The following is a 25947-nucleotide window of genomic DNA, read 5'->3' as shown; positions in this document are numbered from 1 at the left end:
CACATCTCCTCATCTCTGCGCTATTTGAACCATGTCTTCCTCACTTTAATTAATTCAAATGAATGATCAATGAACCATGGAATCAGAGAAATGTGATCAGCTGTTTATTTCACCCAGTTATAATGTAGCAAGTCATCTCTGTTGTTCCCATCATTACTCAGAAATCTATCTATAAATATCTGAAAATGCTCCAGCTTAATATTTACTTTTTATGATTGGTACAAGGATATCTGTGTAAAATGAATGCATTAATATGTGAAATGCAATATTACATTGTGGATTATAGCAATCTGTAAACATGGTACATGGTTGTGAGAAGTTAATCCTTATTTAAAACTCCATATTGATGAATGAGATCAACAGAGGAATCATAAAAACCTGGAAACAGAGCGGCTGGGGCCTACAGAGAATTGTATAGCACCTGTGTCTATACTAACTGGGCCAAACTACTATGTCATTAAAGTCATTGTAGAGCAGACCTGAAAGGGCACTGTATTTAGAGCAATACACATACAGTACTTCCTCCTGCTCAGAGCTCTCTCCATATCTCCCAACCCCCATCACACGGAACAGCGTTCCGGTTGTTGTCATTTACCAAAACAACAGGAAAGCGGATTAGGCAGTCCCATGTCAGGGAGCGCGGCTAGCCTCTTGATTTGATCTGCGCCATGTTATCCTGATCACGCTTCACTTATAGGCAGATTGGGAAAAGAGACTCCTCACACCAGTCAATCAGAGCCACAGGGGACTTACATGCGGAAAGGTTGGCAGATGTGTTGTGTGTGTGCGTGTGTGTGTGTGTGTATATGTGTGTCTGAGTGTGTGTGTGTGTCTGTGTGTCTGTGAGTATGTGTGTGCGTGTGTGTGTGTGTGTGTGTGTGTGTGTGTGTGTGTGTGTATGTGTGTGTGCTTGTGTGCTTGTGTGTGTGTATGAGGGGAGTCAAAGGACACAGAGAGCCTCTCCTTTGTGTCCCCCAGTGAAAGTCTGGGTTGTGTGGAGTTTGGCCCTGGTGACCTGAGAGAGGCCATTGTTTTAGCCGCTGGCCCATCACTCAGTGCAGCTCAGGTTGCACACATTTGAAATCACCAACTGATTCCTGGGCGGGGTGGAAAAAAAGCTCCCAGCATAATCAGCCTTTTCACATGGCATTCAGCTCTCCCCAGCTCTGGGCTGGGAACGGAGGAGTCCGATGAGCCTGATGCATGGCACAGAGCTTTCAGCACACACACGTAACAATAAATCCTCATTACGGGGAGGGAAGGGGAGGGGTGGGGGGGCAAGCTGGCTGTGATCGGCAATGAAGTGTGGAAATCAGCTCGGTTGCCTTCAAGACAGAAAAGATCCCAACAAGAGCTAGAGTCTTTCATCCGGCGATAAAGAAAGCCCTTTCAGGGTGATACATTTGTGGACCTGTAAAAACAGCAGTGTTGCATTACTCATGTGAGACTGTCCCAACCTGCAGAGATGAGGCACAGAGACTTCTCGCTTAGCGTGGCGTTTTAGCGGCTCGTTGTTGCTCATGTCAGTGTAGGAAGGTGTGGAAAGTACCTTCTGCGCGAGCTCCGGCCTGGTCTCCTGCGCTGATGGTGGGTTCCATGTCCCTCTCATTTGAGTTGGAGCTGTAATGAAGACGTCAAGTCTCCGTGAGACAGATGAATGATTGGCCGGCTTACTGATGGTGACAGATGCAACAAAACAAACAAAGCGCTCAAGTGACTCAGGAGGCCTCTTGCGCAAGAGCAGCTGCCGCGGTCTGGCCTCCGCGGAGCAGCGTTACGTCTGCAGTGTCTGGGAGCAGCCTTACTCATCAGCAGGGCTGCTAGCACTTGCAACAACCTGGGGAGTGCCTCAGAGTGGATCACTCACACACACACACACACACACACACACACACACACACAGACATGAGTTTGTTATTATTATTTTAAAAAGCTCCCTCCCTCTCGTCGTGTACAGCTGTGGGGATGCCGCTCGCTCAGACGGGCACGGCTGCCTGTCACGGCGGAATGAGCCGGGCGACGCCCACTCCTCGGGCTCCTGCGTTCCCATGTAAGGTCATGATGAGCGGCGGCGGCGGGAGCCGCGGTGCCTTGGTGAGGTGTGGACGTGCGAGGGGGGTTACCTGAGCCACGGCAGAGCCAGAGGTGCCGTGAGCTGTTTTGTTTGGGGGCGATTCAGGTGTTTCTGGTCGGTCAGGCTTTATTGAGCGGCGCGAGCGTTTGGGAGTGCGGCGATGCGTGGCGCTGAGAGAGACCGCGTGGCGGTGACCTCCCGACGCCCCGCCTCACCTGCGCCACAATGGCCACTCGTTTAAAGTGGGGGGCCGTTGCCACGGGCAACGCGAAACCTGGCCGAGCCAAAAAGAAATAGCATAGGCTTTTTTTTTTTCTCTCTCTCGCGTCGTGTTTTGTTTTGGCTGCCATCTGAGCTGTTTTTCATTTTGTGTTTTGTCTGGTCTGGGCCAAAATTCAAGGGTTTGTTGAACAAGACCAGCTTCGCTCTCCTCTCTCATCTCTGTCCTGCTTTTTGATGCCAATTTCTACCACAATGGAGCATGTCCACGCTTTTGCAGATGTGCCCCCCGTCTGACAAATGATTGCATTGTGCCGGGCCAAATGAGAAATCACCAAACACACATGCAGATCACACACACATGCGCGCACACAAATAAAGGACAGCTATCTTCTAAATGCTTGCTTTTGTCCAACATTATGTTTAATGTGCCTACCGCAGCAAGGTATGCAGCCATAAGCTCTAAGCGTGAATATGTTGTCCTCATCAAAACAAAACACACAGCTGTCCAAACTGATTTGTTTGGCTCCGGGGGTTGCGCTCCTTCGAGGATGAGCAGTGATCCATTCTCCAGCTTTGATTTGCGAGTGCTGATGCATCGAGGGCTCCTCGTTTCACAGCTGAAATCAGCGCTCTCGAGCCGCTCGCGAGAGCGCCGCAAATGATAGGACAGGCTGTAGGGTCTCTGGATAGGGCTCTGCCTCCGTGGAACTTGTCCAAGTTTGTGATTAAAGAGCATATGAGGTTTGATTAATGTGATCATCTCTGTGATGACAGAGGTATTTCAGTAATAAATGGATGTTTAGGATGCCAACCCAGAGTGATCATTTGCTCCCTTGGTTTCTGTGGAGCAGTTTAGCTGTATTAATACAACATTTTAATATCCCCCAGCAGTCCTTTGCCAGACGTATGATTTATTCGCTGCTGATAAAGGAATCAGAGCCTGGGCACGGAGGCCTGCCTCTGGAGGGACACTGCGATAAGTGGCCCTGGATGCCTGAGAAATCCCCAAATAATGGTAGTGTTTGGAGCCTCTGACCTCAGCCCACCCTGGAGTTTAAAGCCTTTTTGTGAATAATCTACCATGGGTGTGTTTGTATGTACTCTATGTGAGTGTGTGCGTGCATGTGTGTGTGTTTGTGTGTGTGTGTATGTGCGTGTGTGAGAGAGAGAGAAAGAAGGAGAGAGAGAGCGAGAGAGAGAGAGACTCCAAAGGCCTAAGGATGTACTTTGACATTTAATAGAAATGAGAAGGTTCAGGTCCTCTTGGCTGGTTAGCGGCTCCTGTGAATAGCTACAGTCACACAGCGGAGGCTTCAGAGCCCTGACACCGCATCCAGACCTTCCTGTTATTAAGATAAAGTCACCGGCTAGGCAAACACACACATGTGTGCTTAGGCCCGCCTTGTATCTGGAAAGACACATCTTGTAGCAGCGCGTAGCAGAAAGGTCACTGAGACGAGCGATAAGCAAAGCCAGGCGCGGGCTAAATTGCAGCGAGCCCCCGGATTTGCATTTCTCATCTGGTTTATGTCTCCTTTAGCTCGGAGTATTCGCTGTGACATTCGACGTGTGGGGAGCTAGTTCAAAATCACCATTCTGAAATGGCTCGGAAGAAAGGGATTGGATCTGGCACCGTTCATTTTTATGACTTCATGCGTTCGCCAGCCCTTTTCCCGTATACAGACACAAATACTCATATGCAATTTGCACTGTAATATCAGTAGATCTCAGGAAATTCTGCAATTAGGTGCGTATACATGGCACCGTCTCCCCTCGAGAGAGCTAATGCTTTGATTAAGTGGGCTCGGACTGAGAACTGACTGAGCAAATCTTGGAGATTTATTTACAAATCCTCCGAGCTTTACCTCAGTTTCTGACCTTGTCATTTGTTCCAGAACGACCTCCCGGAAAAACGCGGCTGTGTTTTGTAGAATTTATATATTTCTCTTCCTCTTGTCGACTTGTGTTTATTGTCGGTGAAATTTTGATTGCTTGTAAAAGTCAACAAAAGCCCATACTTGGCAGCGCTTGAGATTTATTGTATGAGACTGAGCTTTGTCCTTCCCAGTGGGAACGGCGGAGGATTTGTGGCAGATGTAAATGAGCTGTGGGGTATGTTGTTTAAAATGATGATGTTATCACATTTAAAGAGAGCGCAGGTCTCCTGTGCGCCAGCGCTTTCCTGGAAGTAACCTTGCTCGAATAGCCAGTGTGTATACATTAAACGTATATTTACGTACATATATTTTATTGTCTCTTTTATAGCAACTCTTAAAGATACATTGAAGAAAAGGAAGACAAACAGAAACAGAAATGTAATCCGAGTTTTTGTACAGCATGCGCTTTGTTACCTGCAGTGCAGGCACAACAGAAAAGTACACAGTACAATTTCATTTACTTGTATTGATAATATACAATTATGATTCCATACATTCTGGCTAGTGCTGTGCATGCATCCCCCATGAAGACAGTTTAGAGATGGGCCTTTAGTGGGGCGGTGCTGACTCTGTGTGTTTGGATTAAATGATGGTAGGCTCCCAGCCCAACTCCCTAATTTGGATCCTGACACAAAACAGTGGAGTGGGTTTCCTGTGAGTGGAGGCCCCGCTGGTTAAACAATTACGGGCCAGAGATGACCAGTGATTAGTGCCTCTGTTACAGTCCTGAAGACCGTGCCGAGCTGATGACTGAGTTCGCAGCATGGGACCACAGCCCAGGTTAAAAGGAACCGGGTCCGCACGCAGCCGTGCGTACGAGCAGCCATGCGCAATGCTCCCGGCAGCCAGCGTACCATGAAGAGGTGGCCAGCCCCTTCACAATGTCCTTAACCAAATGAACACCAGAAATAAGCGGCTCACACTCAGAGATGAAGGTTTTTTTGACCAGTGTCCACTTTTTTAATCTGCTCATTACAGCAAAACTAACTACCCCTCCAGTAGTGCTGATGGAGGACTAAATACAAAGATACTCCCTAAATGCAGTGCGCCTGTCTCATACCAGGGGCTGCACCGTTAGTTCTAAATAGCACAAGTTTCCAAAGCCTATTAGTATGGGGGAAATGATATATTCCTGTTTTTTAGTGTAATACTCCTGGGGAAACATACAGTATAGGATCGACTTGATGATGAAAACATATTTATTGAAAACAGATGAAAGGACTAAAGCGGCTTTGACGTGAAGATAATGATGTGCGACTGATGCGTCCGTAGCACTGATGGCTTGTCAGTGAGGAACGATTAGATGTGTGTTCATCATCAGCACATCACCCTGAGAGGTGTCAGCTCTCATACGAGCTCAAGACTCGCCTTGAAATCAGCCTTATTATTCAATTCCACTCAAGTGTGGCCTTCACTCTGACCTCTCTGTGCAGTGCGCAGGGGTCACCGGTCCTGTCCTGTCACTCATATCTGCACAAGTTATGGGCTTTAGCTTCTCTTCTCATGCACAAGGACTTTCCTGTGAATTTCTAACAGCAAATGGACAGACACCTCATACATATTTAATGTAGATTAAATCACACTTAACGGTACAAGTAGTTGTGAAGCACTTGCATAAATGAAACCCAGGTATGGGCTCGAGAGTATTTTTCACTTTTTGAAAAGCTGCTTTACTGCAAAGCCTACATCATTCTGCTGAATGAAAGCATTACTTAGAAGTCCAGAACAGATTTTGTCAGCATTGGTCAATTCGAGTGTGTCCCTCCCCTGACTTTAACTGAAGCTGACAAAGCTCTCAGTGGTGGTGGCTTGGGATTTTTTATATATATATATATATATATTTATTTTTTTCTCCTGCCTGGTGTTTGCCTGAGCACAGCGGACAGGAATAGTGGCAGCCGGAGGAGTATGAGCCTTGTCACAGCCATTCTCCCAGTCCCCCTCACATTCATCAAGTAGCGGCCCTATCATCATCGGCGCGCTTTATTTTCTGACTCAGTGCTCCTGTGGCTGCTATGGGGCTCTACGTGGCACCGCGGCTCTTCCAGCGGCTCCCTGCTTTCTGTGCGCTCCCAGTGTGCCGTCCGCCGAGTGATTGAAAATCCCCTCTCTCTCTCTCTCTCTCTCTCTCTCTCTCTCTCTCTCTCTCTCTCTCTCTCTCTCTCACGCGCGCTGCCAGGCCACTCGCTCGCTCGGCTTCCCTTCCCGCTCGGACGGCTCTCCAGCCGGAGCGGGCGTGGAGAAGCGAAAGGATAACAATGAGGGAAGCGCGCGCTAGCATGTGTGTGTGTGTGTGTGTGTGCACCAGGACGGCTCCTCGGGCGCTCTCCCGCGGGCAGTGCCAGCGTTTAACAAGCGCCCGCCTCTCTTCCCTTCCTTGTGTGTGTTTTTTTCCCCTCCTTTATCCCCCCGTACGGAGTCACAATGTCAAATGGAAGCAGAGGAGATTACGTCATGCCTCGTTAGCGTCCGGCCCGCGAGCGCACTGTCGCCGATTCTGATGTTTTCATGGAGATCTGGAAAAGACGTCTGCGCGAGGCCACAGGCTATTAAAAGTTGAGTGTGCAGGCAAAGTGGATCATAAATATCCAAAAATCCGCCTAACGACTGGATGAAATGAAGACAACTCCCTGTGCATGTTGGTCGTCTGACATGTTTCCTGTGCTATACATCAAACACCCGCTATTAATAGCCTTCAAACCATCACTGCCATCCCTTTTCTGGCATTGTCAGTTTTTAAAAACCATATTCAGACTGTAAAGAATAGTCCTTGTAATCTACCTCTTTAGAGTGATTTAAATACAAGTGAGGAGCTATCCCACTTAATATACAGTTAAGCTTCTGACTAATCTTGTGTTTCCACAAGATGGATGGAAGGGAGAAACGGGCACTGAGATTCCAAGCTTGACTTGAGTAGTTTGGTAATTAAAAAATGAGCTTATATCCTCTACTTCACAGGCCACGCAGAAGAGCCCAACTCCGCTTCTATAATGAGCTGACATTTCCCTGCTACATTTTCTGTAGAAACAGGAGCAAGTGGCTGACGGAGAGGAGAGGAGAGGAGAGGATATTAAAAGTCTGTGCTTAATGTATTCCTAATGTATTGGAAAGCAGTGGCATGATAGAGCGAGGGTTCTGAATGAATTAGCTTTACAGAGGAGAGGTGTCGGGGTCACTAATAGGTTGTTTAATATTGCGGAATGATTGCACAAATGCTTCTTTCCCAAACAGTCACTTTAAGACAGGCATAACAATTATACAATTTTCTGCTACACTAAGCCCCTCAGGTATGTTAAAAGTGTCTGAGCGCGAGGTCTGGTCTCCACAATGTTAAGTATGTCATTAGTGGCTGGTCTAGGGTCTTCACTAAATAATCCACAGGGGAGAGACAGGAAGTCGCTGAAATGGGCTGTGACTATGGAGTCCATAATAATCACGAACCCGGGTCATCTTTCTCACCAATTTTAAATTTGAACTTATTCTGGGCTTCCATCCACCTTCTGGTTCAATTATTTTTCTTCTTATGGTCGGCGGCGTATGTCTGCTCATGATGTAGAAGTGCAAATACACCACTGTGATTTGGTGATCTGCCTGAGAGTGGAGGCAGTAAGTGAAGTTGACAGTGAGAAGTGAGAACTAGACCCGCTGACCCCTTGAGAGTATTTGGGTATTTCAAGTATTTGCACATTGTTCCTCATTCCCGGGATGAGTTGTTGGTACCTGGCACTGATAGGGAAGTCTGAGAGAAGGAGCCTGCAGCTCCGAACGGATTCTCTAAACATCCGTGTCCCAGTCCCAAAAACAAGGGGACGTGCGGCTCTGTTGGAGTGTTCACTCTCGCTCTTTCTTCCTTTCTTTCTTTTTCTTTCTTTTCTTTCTCTCTTTCTTTCTTTCTTTCTTTCTTTCTACCCCCGCTCCTGACTCTCTTTCTCACACACACACACACACACACACACACACACACACACACATCATTTCACTCTCTTTGTTTTCTCCGGTTCTCCCTGGCCTTCCCATTCCTCTGTTGTGTGACCAGAAGGTGTGTGGCCTTCGGACAGCCGTCCAAAAGCTCTCCACCAAACTGGCAGCATTGTCAGGTGACAGACAGTAACATGTAGAGACGGCCAATTACTGCCAGCACAAGTCTTTTCATCTGCACCAATGTCACTTTAAATTGCAGATCCTACACCCATTGCCCAAGTCCTTGGTGGGTAATTGACACTTGGTGCATACAATGAATTTGGATAGGCAGTGAAAGCAAGTGCCAGCGCTAAACTGCTCAAAGCTCAGGCATCTTTGGCAGTTGTACACTCAGACGCGAGCGTTGTATAAGATTCAGCTTTTCAAATGGGGAGCTTGTCTCAACAGGAGAAGACAAGCTAGGAGAGAGAAAGAGACGGAGAGAGAGAGAGAAAGAGAGAGGAGGTGGGGGGGGGGATTGTCCAGGGGCGTGCTGCTTAGGATACAGCACTGTACTGTTTTAGTTGGATTACGCGGTAGATGTCAAAACATGGCTGACTGTTGAGGTCTCTGGTGTTTCCTGTCGTATGCATTACTGTCAGGGCCGCGGACGACCACTAATGAGGATTTAATCCAGCCAGAGTCATTAGTGTGGGGTCATCTTAAAAACAAATCTGAGGTCAGCTGGTGTCATGACCGCAGCGCTCAGCTCCGTGCGGGTCATTAAGCATGACATGAAGACATCACCCGTCCATTCAGACGCCAGCGGCCCCAAACCCCACCAGAGAATGGACCCCCCCCCCCCCCCCCTCAGCTCAGCTCAGAGCCCTGCTCTGTGTCTCAACAGATAGCTTTGTAGGGTGTACACACTCTAATGGGGCGCAGCAGACGGCCAACTCTCCTCTCTCCTTGGACTTTTCCGTTGTAATGTTAAACCGGAGATTGTAATATGTAGCTAGAGAATGTGGCCTGTAATTATTTCAGAAGTGGAGAAAAGAGCATGCTATCCTTCCAGTCCTCTCTCTCTCTCTCTCTCTCTCTCTCTCTGAAAGCCTCTGCCAGCATGTTACATAGTGGCTGCGCTCATGAGAGTAAATGGTTTAAAATGGCTGGATCTTCAACAATTAGCTTGTCAAGCCACACCACTCGGCATGCATAACGATAATAGTTTGCGAGGCACAGCGACACAGGTACACGCCGAAGCTAACTTTTCAAATTGCAAACAGATAATTGTCATACAAGGAACTAGTGCGCCGGGGTTGCAGGTCCACATCTTTGTAAAAGGCTTTTCCTGAATGCATCTGTCACGAGGGAGAATAAATGCTCCCTGCTCCACTACCGGCGTCAGAATTAATTTGCCTTAATTGTCATTCATAGCCCACACATTGCAGTTTTACACTGGCTGGGATAATGCTATCTTCCGCTGTTTGCACTGTAATTGAAATTTCCATTATAAGGCGTAAACCCTGAGAGGCAGTCGTGTGAATATTCATCAGATTGTCGGGAGCGGAGGGGATGGGTGGAGTGGGGTGGGGTGGGTGGTGTGGTGGGTGGATGCGGGGGTGGGTGGTGCGCGTTGTTGGGGCTCTGTTTATGGTGGAGTGGCGGCGGGCTCAGTATGGGGCTGATTGGCCCTGCTGACTGCGTGGGGGCGCGGGTGGGTGGTGTGGGTGGTGCGGGCGGTGCAGGTGGCTGGGCAGGGGCGGCTAGCGTGGGGGCTCCCACTGACGAGCGCGCGTCTCTCTCTTTGTGTGTGTTGCCCCAACAGCCCCGTCCCAGGTCAGCGAGGTCATCAAGGAGAGCGTGCAGCAGCGCAGCGTCCAGCTCTCCTGGCTGGAGCCCCAGCAGCCCAACGGAGTCATCACCGAGTACGAGATCAAGTACTACGAGAAGGTGAGTAGCGGCCCTGACATCAATGTTGGAGGAGGCGTGTGTGTGTGTGAAGGAGTGTTTTGGCTTGTACGTGCATGTTTTTGGTGCGTGTGTTTGTGTGCGAAAGCAAGTCTGTTTTTCCAGATCCCCTTCCCCCCCTGCAGGATCTCTTTCTGCTTGTTTTTGCCAACCTGTCACTGTGCAGCCCATGTCAGTTCTCTGGAGAGAGTAAGACTACACCCGCTGCAGAGCGCACACTCCTCGCTCTCTAACTGCAATGCACACTGAGAGAGACTCATAAGATTTTAATTAGTCATTGCTCCTTCACCTCCTCTCCTGCCACGCACACGCACACACACACACACACACACACACATCCACGCCTGCCCACACGCACACCAGGCCTCACCAGTCAGCAGTCAGCATGCTTCTCAAGTACACTCACACCGCCATGGTGCAGCACAGTGCCACCACCGCGCTGTAGAGATGTGAGGATGGTGGGCGAGCGAGGCCCAGAGAGAGAGAGAGAGAGAGAGAGAGAGAGAGAGAGAGAGAGAGAGAGAGAGAGAGAGAGAGAGAGGGGCTGCTGGTGTGCACTTGATATCAAAAGAGCTGCCTCTCCGCTCTGCTCCGCGCGCCCTCTCTGGCTGCTGCCTGCCCTGCGGCCCCCGGGACTCAGTCTACTGTGTCATGTACTGTGGCTGGAGTCCGCCCAGCTGTAAAATTGGAAACGAGCATGACTTCACTGCACAGACGTTTGGGTACGCCATTTGGGTTTCGCCGGACAAATGTCTTACAGATGGAATACACTGTGTTTTTTACGGTGCTTACCTGTGGCAGCAAACAAGTTTAGTGCGGCTGTGTGTGTCTTACTTGTCCTCCGGTTGGCGAGGGGAGATGTCTTGCTCACTGTTTCTTGTTTCTGTTCTTAAGTTGCAACTGAATGAGAGAATCATATTGTTTTTTTTTAAATCGGCTGAAGCGCCATTGATCTAAAACTTTGTTTCTTGCTTAAGGTGAGCCGTTGCAAAAGTTTCTCCCGTGAAAAAAGGTCTGTTTCATATTCTTTCCCTCTTCTCCTTTGAAAAGGATCAGAAGGATCGCATCTACTCCACGGTGAAATCAAAGTCCACGTCGGCTACGGTAAACAACCTGAAGCCGAGCACGGCGTACGTGTTCCAGATCCGGGCGTTCACCGCCGCGGGTTACGGCACCTACGGGCCGCGTCTGGAGGTCACCACCAAAGAGGAGCCAGCAGGTACGATCGGAAGCACACCAGCACCATGAAGAGCATTTCTATTACATTTAATAGTTTCCGATATCATCACTGTTTTATTTAGAGGTGTTCACTTTCGCAGTGTGACACTAGCCTGGATAAACAAATAATGTGAAATCTCAGCAGTATGCAAATTCGAGTGGTCTTTAGCTACCAAAATGATTCTAAATGGGAAACAATTCAACCTGAATGTGTCATTGTTTCAAATGAAGGGCACCGCCATTTCCATGTGGGACTATTAAGCCCACTTTCTGAACCACTAGAACTGCTCAGGCAGGGCTCCCTAAAATAGCAGCAGTCCGTTGGCGCTCCCCTCCCCAGAAGGACGAGAAAGGAGCTATCACGCTCGCATGTTCTTGCCGGATGACTGATTAGCACCCTGTGTACTTTTCTTACATCAAATAATTGGAAGTTTTTGTGTGTGTGTGTGTGTCTCTTTGTGTGTGTGTGTGTGTGTGTGTGTCTCTTTGTGTGTTCCCCGTTCTCAGCCACCATTGTGTCCAGCGAGCAGAACCCGGTGATCATCATCGCGGTGGTGGCCGTGGCGGGGACCATCATCCTGGTGTTCATGGTGTTCGGCTTCATCATTGGGAGAAGGTACGCTCTCGCGGGCCCCATTGACTCTCCGCTGCTGTGAGTCTCTGCTCTGTCAATTAGTCTTTCTGTCAGTCACCGGCCTGCGTAGCCATGGAGTCCACACACACACCCCTCATCTGTGGCATGCTGTGCTAATGGATTGTGATGTGTTCGTCTCCAGCCCTCTCACTGTGCACAAAACACACCATTTTTGCATGACTCTCTTTTTTTTTGTTGCTCTAATGGAGCCATTATCAGGGAAGGGTTTGCTTTGAAAAGAATGCTTTCTTGGTTTCTTCGGTCAGCGTAATGACCCTGCAATGGGATTGCATACTCCAGTGCCAGGTCCAACATGGGCTCTGGCCTTCTGCCCAGTTCTTCATCAGCCATCTCTCATACCTGTCAATCTCCCCGTTTTCATCCTCACTCGGTTTTTTTTCTTCCGTGGACTTCGCCCCATATATCATTTCATTTCATCACTACGTCGGCCATTTTGTCGTGGGAGGCCTAGCATGAAAGATGGAAATGCTGATGCATATGTGTATTGTTTTTGCCCCTTTTGGTGAGCTATTATTGGATGTATTTATCTTATTACCAAGATGCATGGCTATCACTGGTGCCTCACTACTGCAGAGCAATCCATTTTCCAGTGAACTATCAAAGTGCAAACCTTGTGAAATTATTTCATGCCTCGGGGCACAGTTATGACATTAATATACTCCAGAGTGCTGCTACATCTATTTCTTAGCGTGCTGGGTTTGATACGTTTACTATGGGGTCGATCAGATGTAGTCGATAAGGCATAGTCGTACTTGTGTTTTTTCTAAAGGCCCCTCAACAGACAATAGAGCACTGCTGTCAGTACTGCAGCACTTTCTGAAATACTTACTGCATTCCACTGCTGCCATTAAGGCCTGAACTACAAATGACCCTGTGCCATTGCTACATGTTACACCAGTTCATTTCTTTAATGTCCTCTCTCTCTCTCTCTGTTCAAAGGCATTGTGGCTACAGCAAAGCTGACCAGGAAGGGGACGAGGAGCTCTATTTCCAATGTGAGTCATCCAGATTCTCGTGGGCTTACTCTTTCTTCCGCTAGCTCTTCAGAGGCAGCAGCCATTGTAACACATCTAATTGCTTTTGATATGTTATGACTGCCTCATCAAAGCTCTTAAGTCAGTCCAACATCTTTGTGTGTTATTTTAAATGTCAGATTATGGTACAGTGACAAACCACATCCCCGAGCTCCAGAGACATGCAAGTGAATCATGTCCAGAGTGGTGAACATTTCCAGAACAGTAGAAAGGTCACACAAGACTCATTCCACGCAGGCTACATGTTAAGGATGTTACATGATGAGTGTTGTCACTTGAGGAGTTAAGATGTTCTGCAAAGAGCACTACATCCGACTTGTCCTGTTGCAGCAGGGTTCTCAGTCGTCTACAGATGCTTGCTCACACACGCTCACGCTTGTACACAGACAGATACACACCCACACTCACACACACACACACACACACACACACACACACACACACACACACACGCACACACACACACACACACACACACACACACACTGGTAATGATGCCCCAGGAGATCCAGCTGCAGACAGCCTCCCTAGCCCTGCTGTAATGATCAGCACTGTAGGCCAGCTACTGATTCGGAAACAAAGGGTCAGGGTGGCACGCTGCGCGGCTACCAAACCCCGGGCCCGTTCACCACGCTCACACCCAAAGCCGCTAAGCGCCTGCCAGATCGAGCGCAGGATTGTGCAGGTCCTGGCGTTTAAGGAACGAGCCCAACCTAAGACACAAACAAGCCTCGGCGGCGGCGGCGCTTCACAAGGAGTGGCGCTCAGCGATATTAGATGAGGAAACACTGGCCGGCCGACAGAAGCCAGATAGTGTATAAATTCCACGTGTAGACCCAATTTGTCTGCGACAAAAAGGGTGGGGGAGGGCCCCGATAAGATGTCTCCTATCAGATGCGGTGACAGCTGGGATGGACGAAGCAATTATAGGCGCGCGTGGAGGGAAATATCAGCTGCCATCACGCCTTGCTGGAGCACAATGAGGCCGTGTTTATGTTAGTGGATCGGCCAACATACTTCTCAAGGGCCCAGAGGATATTAGTCTGTCGGCTTCACCAGCCCCGTGCGTCGGGCTGATTAGTAATCTAATTACAGGCCCAGTCCGCAGCTCATTTAGCAGTTTTAAAGTGTTGGGTTTTTTTCCCTCTTCTCTGTTCTTGGTTAATGTGATGTAGTTTTTCAGGGCTTGCCTCTGATCAAATAGGTTGTGCTATTAACTCTGACGTGTGATTTATTCCCCAGTGTCACTGCTCTTTATATAGCTCCCTGAAAGAGATTATAATGTTGTAAAGTAGACTTTTCTGGACTTCTGGACGCCTTCGTTTTTATTTATTTTATTTCTCAAGGATACATAGCATGAGAGTAGATTTATAGCCAGGGTCTTTCTTCTCTGTAGTTGGCTGCCTGTAGCCTTGATCATTTCCATTGCCATCACAAGGATAAACATCTTTGACAAAATATGAGCTATATTTGCATTATACAAGAATTGACCATGATTAGTTATTCCATATATTTTGCTGCCATATATGTAGAGTATAGGATAGGTGATTACAGTGTGATCTTGCTGCAGGTAGAGCCTTAGCCCTAATCTGAATGCTCAGCAGGGTTTGGGGTGTTATGTTTAGTATCTTGCTATTGTGGGGGGAAACAAATGGTCTTTGTGCCCATATCAGACAGCCCTTTTGACACATATTCTCTGTCATCAAACTGCTCAGTAATTCCTTCTGACCAGCTGCCCTCTGCAATTGTGCAGCTGTCAGACCCACAGCGGACCGCGTGCATATTTAATCGTAACAGTAATCCTCTTACCCTTCTACAGTTAAATTTCCAGGCACCAAAACATACATCGACCCTGAAACCTACGAGGACCCGAACAGGGCTGTCCATCAATTTGCCAAGGAGCTGGATGCGTCGTGCATTAAGATTGAGCGGGTGATTGGAGCAGGTGAGCCCCGCTGTCTCTGGCTGCGCTGGCGTTTGCATTTAGCCGTCCCCAGCGCTCGTATATCACCCTGACAGCCAAATATTTACACCTTCAATGAGAACACTGTCTCCCTCCTGTTTATTGATAATGTGTGTGCATGCACAAAAATGCTCATTGCCATTAGTATGAGCTCCAGCGCTCCTACAACACTGGTGCAAACAAAGATGTCCCGCGCTGATAAATTGCTGTCACATTGGCTTTAGAAGTGTGCCTGAAGTATAAATCAGTGTGTGTGTGTGTTTGGGGAATGTATAATGCTCGCTCTTGCAGGCATGTTCAGGGTGTTTGTTTGTTTGGATCAGACTTTAGCGTGTCATATTATTCACCCAGCCACAGTCAAAACCGCTCGATTGGAATTGTGCTGAGGCGTTGGGCTGCCCAGAAGTGACCACTGTGCTGTTCTCTAGGGGAGTTTGGAGAGGTGTGCAGCGGGCGGATCAAGCTCCCAGGGAAGCGGGACGCACCAGTGGCCATTAAGACCCTCAAGGTGGGCTACACAGAGAAGCAGAGGCGGGAGTTCCTCTGTGAGGCCAGCATCATGGGCCAGTTTGACCACCCCAATGTGGTTCACTTGGAGGGAGTAGTGACCAGAGGTTAGTAATACCAACGTTATTTACTTTGACTTGCCCTCTGCATGGTGGCAGTGTGTAAGGCAACTCTCCATAGAGGAATTATTATAATGGATAAAATAATTGAATTATTCTTGTTTTGTTTTGCAGGAAAGCCAGTTATGATTGTGATTGAATACATGGAAAATGGCTCATTAGATGCCTTCCTTAGGGTGAGTCCTTCCTACTGCTAGTGCTGTAATGTTGCTGTAATGTATCCATGATGAACACTGTCACATATGCTAATTGACACATGCCTGTTATCCTGACACACTGAGTGCATACGCCAACGTGTCTGCTTTTTCTCGTGCAGAAACATGACGGTCAGTTCACCGTCATCCAGTTGGTGGGCATGCTGAGAGGCATCGCAGCAGGAATGAGATACCTCTCCGATATGGGCTACGTCCATCGAGATCTGGCAGCGCGCAACATCCTTGTCAACAGCAATCTCGTATGTAAAGTGTCTGACTTTGGCCTGTCAAGAGTGATAGACGACGATCCCGAGGCTGTCTACACAACAGCGGTGAGTCAATTACGCCGGCGCGCGCGCCGCAACATCCCCCCCCCTCCCCCACACACACACCCCCACCCCACCCCTGCGCATGATCTCAGAATATCCGAGTAAATGCATGCAAATGAAGGGAGAGGAGGATCAACAAATAGCAGCATGCTTGCCTGCCTCCATTCAATATGCAGAGCATGCCCAGCCTGGTCAATGTTTCTTCTGGACTGATGTTAATGCCCCATGCTGCGTTCTAACTCTTTCTAATTGATGTTTTAGGGGAAGATGCAGGATATAATGAATTTGATCTTTACTCCTGCCACTGACCTGCGTTTTACTGAACAGGGTGGGAAAATACCAGTTCGGTGGACGGCAACGGAGGCCATCCAGTACCGTAAATTCACATCAGCTAGCGATGTGTGGAGTTACGGCATTGTCATGTGGGAGGTCATGTCCTATGGGGAGAGGCCTTATTGGGATATGTCCAATCAAGATGTGAGTAGAAAGCTAACTTCTTCAGAACAAATACCAAAACAAAAATGATATCAATTTATGTTTTTCAATTTAATTTGACTTAAAAACAAATGAAAAAAATATGGATTGCCATAAAAACATGAGCTATGGAAGCATATAATCCTTCCAAGAAAAGTCTAAGCAATGACTTCATTGTGGGATATTTACATTCAGTCTAAACACAGAATACAGAAATGGCTCTCGTTTACATTGGGTATTTGAACAGGGACTCACACAGCCCCTTAAACCCGTTCTAATGAGCAAAGATACTGTGATTACAATTCCTCATTAGAGGAGGGCCGCCATTTCACAGCTATGGAGTTCAGCTGCTGCCCAGCCCTGTCTCTCTGAATGGACGGACATTGTTCTGTCCCGACTTCAGTTGGGACAGATAAGCTTTGCCGTTCCACTCATCATGCTGATCACAGCACGAGCAAATTGAAATTCCTGCATGGTGCAGACAGCGTTTATGAGTCAAAGTATTTTAATCCACCACTGTTTGAGAGCACTTGCCTTGTGTATACTGCCCAGTTAGGCTCGTTCTTTTGGAAAATTACAGAGGGGCTCAACATACAAACACCCTTTATCTGTGGGACTAAGCCTAATTTATCCGTTTAGCGCGTTGCTACCTGTTGGTCGAGCAGCATCCATCTGATATTAATAAGTTGCGCGACTGGCGTCTCTAAGTGGGATTATATGACATTCTGAGACTCGGCAGACATCACTGTCAGAAATTTTTGTTCACTGTCAGGAGGCTGGCAAGGAGTTCCACTGGGGATGCAAAAGAGGAGAAATATTTACATTTCCCCAACACTTTCACTGTTTTGACACTTCTCTCTCCATAGCTCAGTCTTGTTTGAAAAGACATGACAGGCATTGCAGATGAATATGTGCACAAAATAAACAAACTTGAGCCGTCTGGCTGAGAGACGATTTCTAGACTGCAGAAAAAAAGAGCAGCCTTTATTCCTCATATTTTCCTATCATTAACTATGTATTATTAGGGCACAATATTGACTTTTAACAAAACACACGGCAAGGTTCTTCGGTATTTATAGCAATAAGGCTTAGGAAGTCTATTGTTGCTATTTTTGCGATGACTAAACATATTTCGTCAGTCATTGAGCTGATTATGACTGCAGGCAGAACTTAGTGCAGGTTCTGGAGTGCTGTAGCGGGGTGCTGGAATCATCTAGGGAGAGCTCGGCAAGCCTGCGCTTAATTAACTAGAGGGAGTTCCAGTGCTGTGACAGGTGTGGACAGCTGCTCCGCACATCCACTTCTGCTGCACGCACACACACACACACACACACACACACACACACACACACACACACACACACACACACACACGCTCACACTCACACACACACTCACACACGCGCAAAGAGTGGTGCTGCTTGCGTTAGTCAGCCATTTGAATATTGGAGTTGATCTTCAAGCTTGCCGTCATTTCACTGTAATAAGCTGACAGAGAGCAATCGCATCTAGTACGTTTTGCCCAGAAGTTTGTAATTGGTGAAAACACCAAAGAGTGAGACTGAGAGAGGTGGCTGTTTCCAAAGCGCTTGATTAGAGCATGTGGTGGCTTTGAGAATGGAGGGATCCTGCTGAAATGGACGCTAATTTGGTAGTAATGAGCCCTAACCATCTCTCTGCTTTGGCCCTTGAAGGTTATAAAGGCAATTGAGGAGGGCTATCGCCTGCCCGCACCCATGGACTGCCCTCCAGGCCTACACCAGCTCATGCTTGACTGCTGGCAGAAGGACCGGGCAGATCGACCCAAATTCGATCAGATAGTTGGCATCCTTGATAAAATGATTCGCAATCCTAGTACTTTAAAGACTCCAATGGGGACATGTACGAGGTAAGAATGATTCTCCTCTTCTAATGTCTTTGTTAGTGCTAGATTCTTCATTTGAATGAAGGGGGCTGTGATTTTTATGGGGTGCAGCCCTAAACAAGGCTTCTGGTTTTTACTCCTGCGTGTGTGTGTGTGTGTGTGCGTGTGTGTGTGTGTGTGTGTGTGTATGTGTGTGTGTGTGTGTGTGTTTTCCAGTTATTTGTATGTAACTTCATTAGAGAACAATCCAAAGCATCCAGCGGCTGATTTATCTCCTGAGGTTTAAAGATGAGAGATAAATGCCAGAGAATCAATAATGGCAAAGCTGCTTCCATGGCGTTATGGTCAATAGCAGGGCTTTTAAATCAATCCTTGTAATGAGTCCCCGAGACTTTTAAGTTCTGTGGGAACCCTGAGCCCTGCAGTGACATTTTTCAGATGAAATCTATTTACAGTCGAAACATTTTTCCCTCATGTGAGATTAAGGACATAAGAGAAGAATGGATTTCAAAACGGAAGGCTCACTGCCTTTGTCAGACGGAGATGGTTCCTTTATTTATTTAACTAGACTCAGTTAGAGAGGGGAAAAAAATCACATTTCACCTACAAATTAAATTAGATGTCAATTTTCTCACTTAATAAGACCCAGTAGCTTCCTGTCACAATTTGTGCTGAAGCTCTCCTGGGCGTCTGGTGCTAATCAGTGTATTTGGTTTCCTGTTTAGCTGCGCTCATTTGAGGATTTTTTTATTATTATTATCATTGTTTGCTGATGTGACATTAACAATGGCTCTGTCTGCTTCCTGCACAGACCCATCAGTCCCCTCTTAGATCAGAGCACACCAGACTTCACCACTTTCCGCTCGGTGGGAGACTGGTTGGAAGCCATCAAGATGGAGAGATACAAAGACAACTTCACAGCTGCTGGCTACAGCTCCCTGGAATCAGTGGCGAGGATGACGATCGAGTAAGTGGATGTTTTGTAGCTGCCCTTTTAAATCCAACCGTATCCCCACAGCAAAGTCTGCCACCATTAAACGCGTGGTTAACTTTCAGATAGCTGTCGAGAGGAATTTCATCACCGGCCATTTCTCCCCCCACCCCCGCCCCCTCTCCGACACGGAGGACAGGGCCGCTTTTTTAGTCTTCAGCACTTTAGTCCATGAGCATGCATGCCACTTAGTTCAGTCCTAGTCCCAGGCCTCTCTCTCCTCATTAATGAAATATCGGCGCTATATAAATCCTGGCGCTGCTGGCGTCACGGTGCGGCCGTTGTGATTTATGAGCGTGTGTGTGTTTCCTCCTCCAGGGATGTGATGAGCCTGGGGATCACTCTAGTGGGCCATCAGAAGAAGATCATGAGCAGCATACAGACCATGAGGGCCCAGATGCTGCACCTCCACGGCACCGGCATCCAGGTGTGAGCGAGGACGCCCCCAGCCCAGCGGCCAGCGCACCCTCCCAGGGGCCCGTGGGGAGCGCAGGGGAGGGCGTCGGGAGACCCCCGGAGCCCATGCTCTCACTCAGGCACCACCGAGGATAATCAATAAAGACAAAACGTCGTGCTTTTTTTCTGTCGTCGTATTCGTCGTCGCTCTTGTTCCGGATCTTCGGAATGAACACAAAAAAAAAAACATTCCTTTGTACTTTGGCAAAGGATTTGCTCCCCCCCCCCCCCCCCCCCCCCCTCGCTAAAGAGCAGGAGGGAGCCGAAGGGAGGACGCCCAGATGGAGGGAGAGAGAGACAGAGCGAGCGAGCGAGCGAGAGACACACCGTGGACATGGACACGTGCAAGGCTCAGAGGAACATGGAGGAGTTTTATCAAGAGGAGGCAGAGCTTCTGAAGACGAGTTTGATGCGTTTTTATCTTGTTTCTTTATGAATGGTTTATTTGTGCGAACATCAATACAGACTTTTACTTAAACTATGACTTTATGGTAAAAGAAAATACACAACACACAAAAAAGGACAAAGAAAAAAAGAGTGGTTTAATGAATATCTTCTTAAGTCTGTTTGTTTTGATATGCTAGCCACTCTGATCTAGTGTGGTGGTAATGGTACATTTTCATTTGGTTTCTTATCTAGTTTTCCATTTTCCTTTGGCTTGATAACAGGGTAAGAGTTCCCTCATGGGAAGGAGGATTCAGTGATACTATGAAATGACCAGTGTGTCATGTGTCATACTCTTAACAGTTGAAGTATTTGTTGTGAATAGTTTCCCCCCACGGCGTTAGTTCAAATACTGCAATTCGTAACTCACTTTAGTTGAAACTTTACACAGTGGTTGTGATGGCTGCGTTTGACACACATGGTCCTATTTTGAAGTAGCACAGTCTTGGGCTGTGTTTGTGTAACCCCCGGAGTTCTTACAATAGCAATGTAAAGCTTGTGTGACTGTGAAAGCCCCATGTCCAAGTAGCAATATTCATCTTTATGTTTACCACCTTATTATTCCATCATATGGAGTACACAGTACCTTTCTTTCAGTTTTTCACTTAGAGAAATGAGATAGTTTTCAAAAATAGCACTAATGGTTTTTATTTCGTTTTTTTTTTTATTTGTGTTTGTTTTAGTTAAATATTTGGCCACTATTACCTGAAAGCAAAAAAGGTCTTTGCCATGTATTACATTTGTGATTCTTTGAATCAGTGAATCAGTGAAAATGTTGAAGTAGTAACTGCCTTAATGTTCTAGTACATTTACAAAATGTTTCAACTATTGTCGGTGTTGGAGTGGCTGAAGTATTTCTCGAAATGGGCTGAATTTCTTCTTTTCGCATAGCTGATGGTTTCCCAGTTTTGACGCTTTCGTCCTGAACTTGAGCAAATTGAGTCAAGTATAACGACGCTTTCAGTTTGAGGTGTGTTAGGAACGAGCTTGAGCAGGATAGAGGATGACCAAACAGCAATAACTTTCCCCAGCCAGGAACGAGCCTCCTCTGCTTCAGTCAGGTGCTATGGTTTTTACTAACATACTCAAGTGCTTGGGAGTCACCAGTGGGAGCTGCATTTCAGAGAACCTCTACCGAATGCAAGGGTGCCTAGAGGAAGTGAGCGGCTCTCCAACATAAGCAAATATTTGTTAGCAAGACGAGAAACAGCGCTCTAATTACCGTATATTATTCTGTGAGTGAGATGGCATGCCTTGATGCTAACCCAACCCCAAGGGTATCTTAAGTGACTGCTGTGCTTGCTTGCTGTTTGAGAATATTTTCACCCCTTAAATTAAGGATTTTTAATTGTCTGAGGAGGATGATAACATGACAAAATGGTGATGTGTTGTGCGATGTCAGCTAATCAACAGGAGAGCCACCACTGATCCGTTGACGGTTTACCTCTGTCTGTCCAGGCCTTTGTGCAATGTAATAACGCTAACAGTACCTCTCTGGTATGTGTCTTTTGAAATTCTTTTTGTTTCTTTTTTTTGTTGTTGCTCATCAATGGATAACAGGCTTTGAAATTGTGTGCTGTCAACAGTTTTTGGTGCCATCACAGTCTATTGTTTGTACAACAAATGAATGTTACGCTGAATTTAGTGATCAGCATTGTGGTCTCTTGATGAATGGGTCAGCCATTTCCTTACATCCAGTGAAGTTTAGTCACCTCCCGACGAGTGCTTCAGTTCAGAGCGTTTGGAAGCTCCACACAGGTCTGTGTGTCCACAGTATTATTTAGAGAGTCACGTAAGGGAGATACTCATCGGCCCCCCCCCCCCCCTCTAACTGACTGAAGCTGCAGGCTGTTGTGTTGACACTTTGATATGGTGGACGAGCTGTACAGCAGCTCTCTTGAAACAGCAGCTTGTCATTCCCCTCCACGCCCCGTTGGCCACCGCGTCCACTCCAAAGGGACCGTCCCCTCCCTCCCTCGCGCGCGCACGCGGGTCCCCTCCGCCCCGGAGCCAGAGCGTGGCCGGCCCTCGGCCCAACGTTACAGAGCCGCGCGCCGCCCATACCGCAGACCTCAGCAGTTGGGGCTCTGCCAGCGCATTGAATTGAACACTGGCGCAAAGGCATTCAGTCAGCACAAAGCCCAGTGGTCCACCAGTCAGTCACGTCACTCTCCCCTGCAGCCCCCCCTCCCCACCACAGTGTACGGATCCGTTACAGCCTGCCCCACTGGGTCCCCCGACCACGGGCACGGGCACTAGGCCCTTCCCCTCCGTATGGATTTGGGTTCCTGTAGAGACAGCAATTTTGGGCCAAATTGAGATTAAAAGCCAGATTCAATCAGTCCACCTCCCAGGACATCGTGACCCTTCAATGACAGACACACGGCCATGTTGTTCTCAAACCTGCTTTCTTAACTCACACTGGCAGCGTGGTGGAAATCAGGAACTGCTCATCAGGACAGAAAGAAATGTGTCTACAATGGAGGGGTTGTCTTTTGGAGGATGGCCATGGTGTTTTTGTTTTTTTTTTGTAAGGAAAAGTGTTGAAAAGCCCTTTACGGAAAGAGACTAATGATTCCAAAGAGTTCAGCACTGTTGATTGTGTGAGGAAGACCACAGAGATCAGAGGGAAACTTTGTATATGTTCGAATTGTAAAACTTGTACATTTTATTTATAATGTTGTTTTTTACACACATTACTCTGTAGTGAGCTCTGAATACATTGAAAATGCACTATATTTTTCTATCTCACTCACAGATTATTATTGTCACTGTTTCAGTTGTACATAATTTCTCATTTAGGACCAAAGACAGATGATAGGTTTTCCATTTAGATTTTTATTTTGTTTTATTTTGTCTTTTAGTTTGATGTACAGTGATGCGGATTGTCGATTTATTATTTATTTTTCTGTGATGAAAGTATTGAGAGTATTCACTGGTCAAATGTATTTTCTCCAACTGCAGAATTGTAAAATCATTTACCTAGACAATTTCTTGTTACATAGACATTTCTTTTTGCTTTGTAATCTTTGTAATAGACTGTACATATATTTTTGGAAAATATAATACAATCTATAGAAAGATTCTGCTCTTGTGATGTTTGTCTCATAAATCGCAATAGACTGTGTGCCTTAGCTCTACAGTTGATGATACTGGAGATGTTGTTTTTGTTCCACTGTTAAGGTCAAATAAGTTTAAGGTTTGTATATTTACAGGAAGGGTTAGTGACAAAGTTCCCGTCACAGGCCTAGATCAAAGATTATATTGTGCACTCTCTTTCTCTCCCCCGATCTCTCTCTGCCTCCCTCTCTCTTTCTCTCCGTCCCTACCTCGCTCCCTCTCTCTGAGTGTGGGCATATGATTTCTCTTGCGGTGGGCAGGCATGGGATGTGCCATTAAAAAGACATTAGTGATGTTCCAAAGTAATAATGCTAAAAAGAAGCACCTAATTGAATACCATCCCCTGGGATTTAAACAAAGCAAACTTAATGGATTCGTAAAGATTACATCTCCGCAGATATTTCAATATTTATTTTATGAAGACCGGTAGAACCTCAACATCACAATGTCTTACAGGCAGATGGAATGAATCCAGAAGGACAGGCCCCACTCTCCCCTGAAAGTGTCGACTTGTTTAAACACGAAGCTAACAAAGAGCAGCAGAGAGGAGAAAAAACCTTCAGACCGCCGCAGATTCATACTTTGATATGAGCCCTAAATGTTTCTACAGACAAAACATCTTCTAACCAAGTCTTCTGAGAGCTTAAGACAAAGACTTAATATCACATTAGGCAGGCCAAATGCACCCAGCAAGAGAGATGGAAAAGAGATAAAGGATCAAATAAAATCACTATATGCGATAAAAAAGACAAATTATTAATATTCAACAATAGCACAGCTCTTTGCTTGACTCTCTGAAAGTTACCCATCTGCGCCTTTAATAATAAAAAAAACCCTCCAAAGAGTTCGCCCGGGAGCTTCCAGGAAGCTGTTGAAATTGACTGGAAAAATGCTTGGCTTCATAAAGTCCGGCCTCCTCTCAGCTGAATTAAAGGACCATGACCCCGGGTTTAGATAACAGGGGCTCACATTCCACCTCCCATTATGGCCAGTCTTTTGGGAAGTCTGCCGTGTAAGTCAGGCAAATAGTGCTCAACCTGCAGCACAACCCCCCCCCCCCCCCCCACACACACACACACGCACACACACCTCCACCCACCCAGCCAGCACCACTAGGCCGAGGAGGGAGGGCGGAGAGAGGGAAGACGGAGGGAGGAGAGAGGGGGGAAGAAAAATAGAAGTGGTGGAGGGCTCATTGGGATCAAAGCCAAGGGCAGATTGGTAATCTGCACACATGAGGAGAGGGGCGCCACAGCAAAGGTGCGTGTGACTGACGGGCAGTAAATCACAGCTAACCTGAGAAGAGGAATTGACTTGGCTGCGGGATATTTATCACGTCTAATTCTGTTGTTGTTGATGAGGGTTGTGGTGCAGGGGAATGGTTTGTGTGTGTGTTTGTGTGTGTGTGTGTGTGCGTGCGTGGGTGTGTGCACGTGCCTGTGCGTGGTTGTTTGCACACGGCTGTGCGTGCATGTGTCTGTGTGTGTGCTTGCGTGTGTGTGTGTGTTTGCATGTATAAATGTATTGTGGGAGCAGGAAAAAGCTTTTTTTTTACATAAATTCGTAAAAATGTGTTTTATTCTGTCTAGTTATTATAATTTATATATATTATATATTGATGACTCTTGCCTAACACATGATACACAAGCACAAAAAGTGAACAGTGTGGAAACATATTTGCAGCTCTACTGTATAGGCTATATGTTATACGTATTCGACCTTAAAGCAAGCAAAGAATGCATCACCAGTGTTGATACTGCATGTTGAATCCAGAACGCTCCAACATATTGAGTAGCGTAGGTTCTCTCCTTATGAAAAGAACCAAGGAAGTAACTTACAGCACAGTCAGTATGGGCAGTGTAGATGTGTGCACTGTATGCTATTGTGTAGTGTACTACTTTAGTGCATGCTGATGCTGATGATGTTTGATTTTGCAGTCTTCTCAGCTTTAAAGAAGTTTGACATAGATTCCACCATGAACTCAAAAAGTGCCATAGAAAGCTCTTGAAAACATATTTGTTATGTTTTATGCATTTGCTGCACATAAGTTGTTTACGTAATAGTCCTGGGAATACTGTTGCCAGTAATTGGTCCTGCACACAAAGGCTTCAGATTTGTAAGTGTAGCTTCCATGCCCTTTACCGAAGTAATGAAAACAGAACCGTTTCTTAGGGGTGAACTTCAAACCTTCTCAAAATAATAATCATCAGGTCATTTCAGTGCAATGAGAAAATACATTTATTCCACAATTTGAAGCCAAGCTGATTGAAACAGTTTGCTCAAGGCAGATCACTGGATAATAGACACCTACGTTTATGATGCAAATCGAATGCCTCTGCTCTAGAGCGCCAGTTGCCACTCTACTTTTATTTCCCACCGCTTCATCGTTCCCCTTTAGATGAGAAGCAGAGCCGAGACTCAGGTCAGGTGCATTATATTGTTTATTAAAAGTGTCTCCGATGCTCTTACTGCATA

At 46.8% G+C, this 25947-nt stretch overlaps 1 protein-coding gene across 3 annotated transcripts in view; it reads left to right on the top strand.

Moving 5' to 3' along the window:
* Nucleotides 1–23386, top strand: part of epha7 (eph receptor A7) — a 54877-nt gene extending 31491 nt beyond the window's left edge. Inside the window, exons 6-17 of one of the 3 annotated variants that reach the window (XM_062550892.1) lie at nucleotides 9962–10086; nucleotides 11155–11323; nucleotides 11830–11938; nucleotides 12917–12972; nucleotides 14843–14956; nucleotides 15403–15588; nucleotides 15715–15776; nucleotides 15917–16126; nucleotides 16451–16600; nucleotides 18292–18485; nucleotides 19273–19428; nucleotides 19771–23386. In XM_062550892.1, coding sequence (XP_062406876.1) covers nucleotides 9962–10086; nucleotides 11155–11323; nucleotides 11830–11938; nucleotides 12917–12972; nucleotides 14843–14956; nucleotides 15403–15588; nucleotides 15715–15776; nucleotides 15917–16126; nucleotides 16451–16600; nucleotides 18292–18485; nucleotides 19273–19428; nucleotides 19771–19885 — 1646 coding nt within the window. In that variant the 3' untranslated portion in view covers nucleotides 19886–23386. Of the gene's footprint in view, nucleotides 1–9961; nucleotides 10087–11154; nucleotides 11324–11829; nucleotides 11939–12916; nucleotides 12973–14830; nucleotides 14957–15402; nucleotides 15589–15714; nucleotides 15777–15916; nucleotides 16127–16384; nucleotides 16601–18291; nucleotides 18486–19272; nucleotides 19429–19770 lie in introns of all 3 variants that reach the window. The other 2 variants (XM_062550890.1, XM_062550891.1) reach the window with 2 other exon arrangements.
* The last annotated feature ends 2561 nt before the right edge of the window (nucleotides 23387–25947 follow it).

Source organism: Sardina pilchardus, chromosome 12, assembly GCF_963854185.1.
Source record: "Sardina pilchardus chromosome 12, fSarPil1.1, whole genome shotgun sequence".
Taxonomy (NCBI): Eukaryota; Metazoa; Chordata; class Actinopteri; order Clupeiformes; family Clupeidae; genus Sardina; species Sardina pilchardus.
The sequence above is the reverse complement of the archived record's forward strand: the minus strand, read 5'-3'. Positions and strand labels throughout refer to the sequence as shown.